At 40.9% G+C, this 10,493-nt stretch overlaps 1 protein-coding gene across 1 annotated transcript; it reads left to right on the forward strand.

Annotated features, from left to right (window-relative positions):
• The first annotated feature begins 752 nt into the window (after positions 1-752).
• Positions 753-10,106, forward strand: LOC108054033 (homeotic protein empty spiracles). The gene is given in 5 exon segments (XM_017136781.2): positions 753-865; positions 1,319-2,287; positions 8,099-8,256; positions 9,469-9,517; positions 9,520-10,106. Coding segments are annotated over 4 exon segments (1,578 nt in total). The 5' UTR covers positions 753-865; positions 1,319-1,398; the 3' UTR covers positions 10,002-10,106.
• Positions 10,107-10,493: the final 387 nt, after the last annotated feature.

Here is a 10,493-nt window from a genome sequence, read left to right on the forward strand (position 1 = left end):
CGCTTTAATGATGCTGTTTTGTTTAGCGCAAATTGTTTGTTTCGCTGTCATAAACTGGTGCGAAAAATGGCCAAGAGAGTAAGAGAGAGAAAGAGAGAGAACTTGGCCCCTCACACAAACACACTTACACCCACTCAGAGAGCGGGAGAGCGAGCGAGAGAGGAGGTGGCTCCACTTGGAGCAGAGCAGGTTTTGGAATGCCAGCTAGACTATATCCGCACTGCTTCGGCGCAAGCGCAGTACGATACACGTGCAAGCGAGATGCCTGCTACACGGCTCCCACTGGAAGCAGAAGCGGAAGAAGAAGCAACGTTGGCCCCACTTGCTTTTTGCGGCTTTCCATCGCGACACTCGAGCCAAAACGCTCAGCGTGAGAGCCACGCAGCGATTCGCCGACGCCCCCGCTTAGAACAAGAGAGAGAGACGGAGAGGGAGAACAGGGAACGAGAAAGCGAGAGAGAGGGCGAGCGGTGGAGAAGAGCCAACACCAACAATTAGACGCCTTTAGACGCTCCATAATGCTAATGGCGTTGACAGTGCTCATCATCATCGCAGCGCGGCCACCGCAATCGTTTCGTTACCGCGTACCGTTATCCGTACCGCCACCGTCAATCGCCGCCGTCAATCGTCCATCGAAGCGGTACGGTCACGCTCCAATCGCCGCGTCGTCGCCGCTCCAGTTTATCAATGTCAATCGCCGACGGATGCCAACCAGCCGCTGGAGCATCGCAGATACAACGCCATAGCCATAGCTATCTGATCTAAAAAACAGTGCGTGTGTGCTTATCTATTATCTAGTAACTACGAGGAGTAACCCCCGTTTGACCGTGTTTCTATAGCCTCAACCACTGAAACCATTAAAAAGGTTCGAAGCTCGATCAATACACCCTTTTTTCCGCTTCCGATTCTGATCAAGTTTGGCTGCGCAACAATTGATAATAAAGAAAATGTGTCTAAAACTAGCGCAATTTTAAAAAAAATATCAGAAAATTCTATTATAAATATACATTCATATTTAAATGAACTTCTAAACTCAGAGCTTTAAAACGCAAAAAAAAATTAACGTTTGTTTCCGATAATATTAAAATTATCCTAAAATTGACTTTAGGCCGATTTTAAATGCAATTTCGGCCGATTTTGGCGTAATTAAAAATTATTACTTTTTTGATTCTAAATCAGATATGTTCAGATCTTCTCTTGAAAAGTAAAATATAAACTATTTCAATTAGGAATTCAGCCAATTTTGATTAAATTAGAAAACGAAAACTCGGTTTATATAATTGATTATAAGTGTTTTATAATCTACTTCGACTTACAGAGACTTCGAATTGGTAAAGTTCGAACTTGAGGAGTGGACAGTGTTTTATTTAATTTTTAAATCGCATAAACCCCTACCAAATGGTCACCTGCGGCCGGCAAACGTTCAACATGCTGCCCATGGCGCCGACGAGTCCTTTTGTCAGCAGCAGCTCCTCGATGGCCGCGACCTCCACTTCCGTTTCTGCCAGCTCAGTTTCCGCTTCCGCAGTGGGCAGCAAGCCCAAGCTGGCCTTCAGCATCGACTCGATCGTGGGCGAATCCTCGACGAGATCGACTCCATTGAGGGTCAGTGTGATATCCTCGCCGCCGCCGCGCAGCGAAAGTCCCGCCTCGCCGACGAATACCAACAACAGCGGACGGAGAACGCCCAGAGGATATATATACTGCCGGAGGCGGGATTCGCTGGACCGATCGCGAAGTCCACAAAGATCACCGGTCAGCCGCTCGCCAACGCCTCCGAATGGCAGTGGAAATCCTCCAGCGGCGGGGATTCCCAGTCCACCAAAATCGGGGGACTTATCCCAGTCGATTGGAAATCCACCCGCTCCTATTGGAACCCTCATCCGTCCGATGCCCTTGCCGGCGCCGAATTTAGCTTTAATCCAGAACCGCACCTCACCGAACCAGATGGCGGTGCGAATGGCGGGTCCACCGCACCCGCCGCCGCCCCCGTTCCTTGCCGCCCAGTTCCAAATGGCCGCTGCACTGGCCCATCACCACCAGCAGCAGCAGCAGCAACAACAACAGCATCCGCCCGTGCCAACTGGACCGCCACATGGTCCGCATCCGCATCTGCCGCCTGGCCAAATCCCGATGGGGATTTTTCCGGGCGGACCGCATCCGGGACATCCGCCGCCCCACGGACATCACCCCTTTGGGAGTGCTCCGCACCTGATCCGCGATAGTTATCCGCTGTATCCATGGCTGCTCAGTCGACACGGACGCATTTTTCCACGGTTTCCGGGCAGTAAGTACTTCCACTATCAATGTAAATCAATGAATTGCCTATTCAAATGTGGTTAGAATGTTCGCTTAAAAATATATCTTTCGAAAGTTGCTAAATATAATTTTATATTCGTTATATTTTCCAAATGTTTTTTAAAATGTAGTTTAAAGTTTTTCTTTTAAAAATTTAACCAAAACGCATACTTAAACCACATGCCTCTTCTAAAATATTAAAAACATTTAATAACCTAACCGGTAACGGAATATTAACCGGTTTAGCAAGAAGTTTTAACGTGCGCTCGTTACAAATCGATTTCTAAAAGTGAGAAATTGAAAATTAATGTAAATTAACAAATTTATCAATTAAGATATATTTATTTAACTAGGAATACTTCAAAAGTAATGAAATACCTTATGCAGTTTATGATAATTGCTATGGCAGTAATTCAAATTTTTATAATTGAATATTTCCATGCTTGAATTAATAAAATTAAATTCCTAAAAGGTTTTTTTTATATAGTTAAGCAATTATCATCCGAAATAATCTAAATTTTAAACACATAAATGAATTCAAAAATTCGGAGAAGAAAATATAAAATAGGCAACCATTTATACCACAAAAATATTTTAGAGATATTTATACCCGTTACTCGTAGAGTAAAAGGGTATATTGTATTCGTGCAAAAGTATGTAACAGCTAGAAGGAAGCGTTTCCGACCCTATAAAGTATATATATTCTTGATCAGGATCACTAGCCGAGTCGATCTAGCCATGTCCGTCTGTCCGTCTGTCTGTCCGTCTGTCCGTTCTCCGTCTGTCCGTCTGTCTGTCCGTATGAACGCTGAGATCTCGGAAACTATAAAGCTAGAAGATTGGCATTTTGCATGTAGATTTTAGGAGTTCCTACGCAGCGCAAGTTTGTTTCAAAAAGGTGCCACGCCCCCTTTAACGCCCACAATCGCTTATATACGATTTTAAAAATTTAAATATTTCGGAAAAGTAAAAATGCAGTTTTATTGTGTTTATCAATACCTATCGAAATGTAGAAGAAATTTTTCAAATCGGACCATTCGTTAAAAAGTTATGCGTGATCAAAGTTTCTATCTCCATCTCCCTCGCACTCCCTTTACCTGAGTAACGGGTATCTGATAGTCGGGGCACCCGACTATAGCGTTCTCTCTTGTTTTTCTATAAAACTATTACTTAGACACCATTTGAGAAATTCAATGCACTATATTTAAAATATTCACCATAATAAACTAAGTAAGTTTTGAATATGGTTCGCTTAAGAGAGTTTTTTCTAGTCATTATGGCCGTTTCAAATGGCCGTTGAGTGCCGTGAACCAAAGAGGGAAAGAAACCACACCTAAAACTCATATTTGAACCCCTTTTCCATCGCCATTATATAATAGTGGAGAGAACCTCAATCAAGCAATTATTCAGTTATCGCTGTTGTTGCCGCGCGGCTCCATATAATTAAAGTTAAATAAGCAAATGGCAAACATTTATTACAAGTTAATTAGACGTGTATCAGACTCATCATCATCAGAGGGAGAGCGACAAGGACGGGGATAGAGTGAGAGTGAGAAGGAGAAGGAGAGAGAGAAAGGCGAACCAAACCCATTTTGATAACTATTTCCAAACAAATTACATTTTAATTAAATTGTTTAAACAACATTACACACATCGTTAGGTCAAGCAGCGTACCTAAATGGCCAGCCATGTGTGTATTTGTTTTTTTCTTCTTTTTTTTCAAAATTACCATTAATGGCCAACAGACGGCGCCAGTTCTTGATATGGCGGGCCCATGCGGCGTATGTGTAACGTACGAAAAGTGCAACCAGTGAAATGTTAATGCGTTTTTAATTGAGGTTTTGGGGCAACCAAGCCAAGAACCGAAGAACAAAAAAAACTGAGAGATAGAAACGAAGAGCAACCGCAAAGCGCATCTCAAAAACATTGTCATTTATTACGCTTTAACAACTTTTTTTCATTCGCTGCTCTCATAATTACCATTTGAATTTCCAGGCCATGTTGTTTTGCTCGTTTTTGTTTTTTTCTACCGGGTAAATATAAAAACAATTTTCGGCACACTCACACGCCTTTCACCTGCCCAAGTGTACGTATATCCCCGTTACGCCTTAATTATGTTGTACGCCGTTTCATTATTTTCTCCCTTTTCCCATTTCCCGCTCGACTTCTCCTTCGTTTTTCTCACTTTTCTCCGCGCTGCCTGTAATTTTCGCTTGATTTATGAACGTGAAATGTCAATGTTTCGCATAACGATTTCATTAATTGTAAATGTTTTTCGTCTTCGTTTGTTTCGTAACTCGTGTGACTAATGCCAGGTTACAGGGGTTTGTTTTTTTTAAGGCGGTTGGTATACAAGATAATGGGGATCATCGCGATAGCGGTGATGATGAGTCAGTAACTCAATTCAGGTTGCACGTGCTGCAATTTCTGGGTGTGGCCCTCTAATGCAGCTGATGAAGTTCTAGGAAAAGGGTAACATCAACCAGCTTGAGATCCTTATTATTGAAGGCTCGGAAAAACTGCATTGTGTCTTCTTATAATTCAATGTTGAATACAATATTTTCATTACATTGTATTTTAAATTAATATATATTGATTAAACTCTCAGAGGGAAAGACATTTTAAAACTTTATTCATTAGCTTCCAGTACAACTAGTTTATCAACAAAATTAACCTTCTATATGAACAATACATTAGTGGCTGGAAAAAACAAATTCCTTTTACTATATTTGATAGCAAAACTGGTTCAAAAGCCTACCATATTGGTACATATATTGGCTAAACTTTACTAGTCACTTATTTAATAACTGCAACTATTTGGTACGTGACTTTATTTCGTAGCTAATCAGAAAAAAGGATACGGCTTCATATTACTAAAGAAAAAAAAATGATTATAATATATAGTTTTCACAATTAAGTATTTTAAAAATACATACTTATTGGACTTATAATCAGATCTAAGAATACCTTATCGAAATTCACCATGTTATTTCTTGACCCATCTAAGTAGTAACTTCAATTATATCAATTAAATTTTGTTTACCCCCGTTCAAAACCATTATCCCAACAAACCCACAAAATCCCATTCATATATCCCAACTGCAAATGGCAATTCCCGTCAAATCGATCATGACAACATCCCCGACTGTCTCATCATTTGATTTCAATTATCGATTCCGAGTCATTGTCCTCGGACGCGGGGCACTCGAGGAATGCAATAAATTAATGAAAAAATCATGAGAGCATAAAAATTAAGCCCTAACTCCATAAAAAAGAAAGCAAATACAATTGCACACAAGTGATAAATAATAAGGCGAACAAAAAGGCCAGGACAGTCGAACAAACGAAAACGAAACGAATCGATCGTCCCGCCACTTCCATCATGGGCCAAAAAAAAAAAATAAGGTACGAAGTACATCTAAAAAAATGACAGCTGACAAGGGTGTGAGCCACTGCAAATCCAACAACATGGCCAGCAGAGCGGACACATCAATTAATTGTCAATTGCGCGTATTTTCGCACGGCGGTTTCCTTTGTGTCCCCGAACCAAAAAAAAAATATAAAAAAATAAATACACACACTTCATTGAGAGCTGCTGCTGCAGAGCTAGAAAAAAGGCAGAGAAAAAATAATTAAGTGGCCATTGTGAGCGGCGGCATTATCAATTATACAGCTTCTTCTAAGGCGCTGGGCAGTCGTGTATCTTGTAGCTACATTGTTAGCTGTCAAATGTAACAAATGTCAAGCGATCGCCGCGGACTGTAAAAAACAAAAACAGAACTAGATCACTCTGGATGCTGCGGCTTCCTCTTGGCAATCGTTTGTCAAGTTCATAGCAAAAACCAGGCACGCAGTCAGTCAGTTGCATCTGTCAGATACACAGATACATGGCCATCAATGGTTCGAGGCTGCATTTATGAAGTGTCGAATTGACAAGTTCCCGTTCCCATTCCATTCCCGTTCCCTATCCCGAACCCTCTTCCACCCGGGCCCTTTATTGTTTTTCCAGCCCGACAGTGCTAACAAGATACATTTCTGGGGTTGTATCTTGTATCTAATGGCTTCGCGCCCTTTCGCCTGCCTTTCTCTATTAGCTGTTTATTTTCCCAGTGGCTTAGCTTCTGTGTTGTTGTGTTGCGTGGACTTCCTGCCGCCGAAATCGATTCGACTCTACTATGTCAATATTGATTTTGTAATTGGCACACCTTGCGGGTACCAGACGATCCTGTGGCTTAGGCTTATTCACTAAATTATATCACAACAAGTCTAAGAAAGAATGGTTAGGTTAGGGGATCAGACTTTCAGTTAAATAAGGCCAGGCATCTTAAGATGACAGCCAAAGAATGTACAGGAATAAATGTTTGTCACAAAAAGTCATATCCTTTTCAGAAAACTGAGTTGGTTAACCAATGTGTGACAGAAATTGCTTAAGCTGTTTATATTATTTTTGTCCTCCGCAAATATGAGGATTTAAATTATATTAAAATCAATTCATTGACCTCCCTACATTTAATTGTTATCCACCTGTTAGAAATAAATCCTTTATAAAAGTCCATTAATATTTCAATTATTTATTTGGTCAAGTTCCACTGTATTCCATTATTTTTTCGCCAAACAAATTCCTTTGCACCGTCAGAAATCTCAGCTGCATCTCGCACAGTAGCCCCTGCCTCATATCAATATTCAAATTGTGGCTCAATTGAAAATTTGTTAACTCGCAGCCGCATAAGCGGCAGTGGGACTTGGCTGCGCGGAGGAGCTGGAGATGGAGGTGGGCATGGGGATCTGGGCTTCCAGAAATCGTGATAAACGTCAAAATATCACGTTGTGCCGGCTGGAAGGAAGAACAATGGGTCCTCGGTCCTCCAAAGAGGCGTCGTTGGCGGCTTTTAGGCGCGCTAAAGTGTTCGGCTTGGCGTCCAGGCTAAAGGAAAGAAAGCCAGCCCAGTCTTGGCCGGGCCAATTGTTTTGGCCTTATCAGCGATTCTGGGACATGGCCCAAACACACAGCGCCGACAGCGGCACGAACCAGAAGCCTTTGTGTTTGCTGGCCCATGTCTGGAAATTTGTTTATTGTTTTGTAATGAGCGTGTGCAACATGTGAGTGGCCAGTGTGCGGCATCTTTGCTCGCGGCATTCGCGGAATTCATAATCAACAATTTGAGGCACAACGTCATCTAATTGGCAGAGCCACCAGCGGAGCTTGAGATCCTCTTGTTGCCAGATGCGGTATATAAACATCCATATAGCTAATAAATATAGCTGCAATCACATTATAGACCCAAAGACTATTCCATTATATTACTGAAACCCTAAAAATAAATAATGATATTTGTGCTTAATATGCTTTCAAATACTATGCATTTTACTAAGTATTTTAGATAGTTACGGTTTAACTTTCGGGTTTTAATAAACATCTCTTCTTAGATTGCTGATAAATCATGATTTATGAATATTTTTTAAGAAAATTGTTATAAGAGTCTATTCAATAGTTAATTTATGTTGTCATTAATTCAGTAGATTCAATTAACATGCTATCTCTTTTCAAACTGCCGATTAACTTTTTATTACTAGGAAAATTAGTAGAAATAAAAATGTATAGCGTATGCTGTATAAAACTTGTAAAATAAATTATAGGTTTAAGATTTCATTTTAAATACATTTGAGGCTTAACAGTTAAAAATTTTATTTTTTTATTTATAAAAGTGTAGATATTTTGTTGTGGCTAGGCAGTGTTTCCCCAAGGGGACACCCATTAAAGCAACTATTAAACTGAACTCACTTTCCCGATCTCTTGCAGATTTCCTGTTCCAGCCATTCCGCAAGCCGAAACGCGTTCGCACCGCCTTCTCGCCGACGCAGCTGCTCAAACTGGAGCACGCCTTCGAGGGGAATCACTACGTGGTGGGGGCGGAGCGCAAGCAGTTGGCCCAGGGACTCAGCCTGACCGAAACCCAGGTGAGATGGGCTGCACTGGGCTTGGGTGGCAGCCCTTAATGCGCATCAAATTCAATAAGCACCCCCAGTTCAACCCCTTTGGCTAGGGGCTAAGTGATTGCATGTCGTCTGGTCGTTAGCCCAAGAAGTGCCGGAGTTACTGAGTTATTAGCGCTTCGGAACGGGCAGGGGATAGGGTTAACAGTGGCACTTGACTTTTCACCCTCGGGGGCATAACTGGGAGGCAGGCCGTAAATAGAATTAAAAGACTCGTTAAATTTATTTACGACTTGCCAAAAAAAAAACGGAAAAACAAAAGCTAAATCGAAGGGTTAAGGACCCTCCCACAAAATAGCTACCCCAAGCTCAATTGTTTCCTGCAAGTGCACTAGGGAAAATATTTCTACCTAATGGGGGTTAACATAGAAGGAATAACAATATGATGGCCATTGAAATGGTAGACACCAAGCTTAAAAATATTTGGAATTTATTAGGTACTCACTTTTAAATCGAGTCCAATTCTTAACGATCAAAGTTCTTTTTACTCCATTTAAATGTTATTTATATCCAAAAAATGAAAATATTCAGTTTTTAATACAAATATAAATTATAATTCGTTGTCTTTTTGTAAAATGATGGTTTTATACCATTTAGGATCCATCCCTTGAGTCATTATATAAGGGATTTGGTTCTAACTTAGGCAAAATACGTCGCACAGCCAAACGAATGACTTTGTGTTGCAGCTGAGGACCTAAAATATCCATTTCAGGTTGAATTGGAGAAATTTATTTTTTTATGGATTTTTGAATTTTTTATAAGGGGTTACATTGTATTTTTTTGCTGAATTGGACCAAAATTAAAATTTTTAGCTGTGAATGCCACTTGATTGGAAATTTAATAACGAATTCAACGAGATATGGCAATCCAATATTTGACGATTATTTATCAGAGTTTTGACAAAAAAACCGAAACTCCATTGGATTTTTTTCGAAATTTTGGCCATCAGTTGAGTTGACGATAACCTGTGCCTATCTCATATATAAGTGCACGCTATTATTAATGTTAGATTTAATGCTTTGATTAAAAATAAAATCTTGTAAATCAAATCAAAGAAGGTAGTAAGATAGTTTTTTAATAGACAAGATTTTAAGCTCTATTAATTTCTTATTATAAGATATACCAAAAATTTTGCCATGTTCTAACCATTTATCCCTCATTTCTATTCTCCAAAAGGTGAAAGTGTGGTTCCAGAACCGTCGCACCAAGCACAAGCGGATGCAGCAGGAGGGGGCGACGGGAGCGACACCAAGAGCAACAAGGGAAGCTCCTCGGGAGGCGGAGGGGGTGGCGATGGGGAGGACGATGCCAAGCACGATGGATCGCAGCATAGCTATGAGGACGCAGAGGATCCGGAGGACGACGACGAGATCGAGGAGGACGACGAGGACGAAGTGATCGATATGGATGACTATGGCAGCGAAATGGATGCGGAGGAGCACCAGCGACTGCGGGAGCAATTCCAGCAGCAATTGGCCCAGCACCAGCAACAGTTCCTCCAGCAACAGCAGCAAAATCCGGGGGATGCAGCCACCCTCAGTCCGCAGCAGCAGCATCAGTTGCTGCAACAGCACCAGCAACATCTGCAGCAGCAACACCAGCAGCAGCAGCAACACTTCATCCAGCAGCAGCAACTATATCTGCGGGAAAGGGAAAGGGAGAGGGAGCGGGAGAAGTCGAGGGAGAGGGAAAGGGAGCGGGAAAAGTAGTAACTAAACAGCTATCTCCGCTATTTTGTGTTCCTTTAATTTCATGTAAATTATTTGTCAACTGTATAGCTTAATTTTAATTGTTTAATACTTAAAAAATAAATAACAAAGTGAATAAATAAAGAAAAGCAAGATCTTAAATGGAAGCAAGTCCTTAAATAATTGTATTTATCAACTCAAACATTTATCAAACAATAATAGCATTAAACAAGTCAGGAAAATCCACATATGATGGCCATTTATTGGCAAACTTTTGCCATTGCATGATAAACTCATTGCAAATGCACAATAACTATCGATCAGCTGCCAAAATATAACCAATCAAAGGGCCCAATAAGTCCTATTGCTAACAAGGCTTTTCCTTTATTGAGTTGTTGATGGAAACCTTCAGTCGCCCCGAAAATTGTTTTGTGCTAAGCATTGACAGTATAAAGTGCACTCAACAATTACGAGTTACGGTCTCATAAAGCGGCCAAAAAATAAATGTCAGTA

Source organism: Drosophila rhopaloa, unplaced genomic scaffold, assembly GCF_018152115.1.
Source record: "Drosophila rhopaloa isolate 14029-0021.01 unplaced genomic scaffold, ASM1815211v1 contig_167, whole genome shotgun sequence".
In the NCBI taxonomy this organism is placed as follows: domain Eukaryota; kingdom Metazoa; phylum Arthropoda; class Insecta; order Diptera; family Drosophilidae; genus Drosophila; species Drosophila rhopaloa.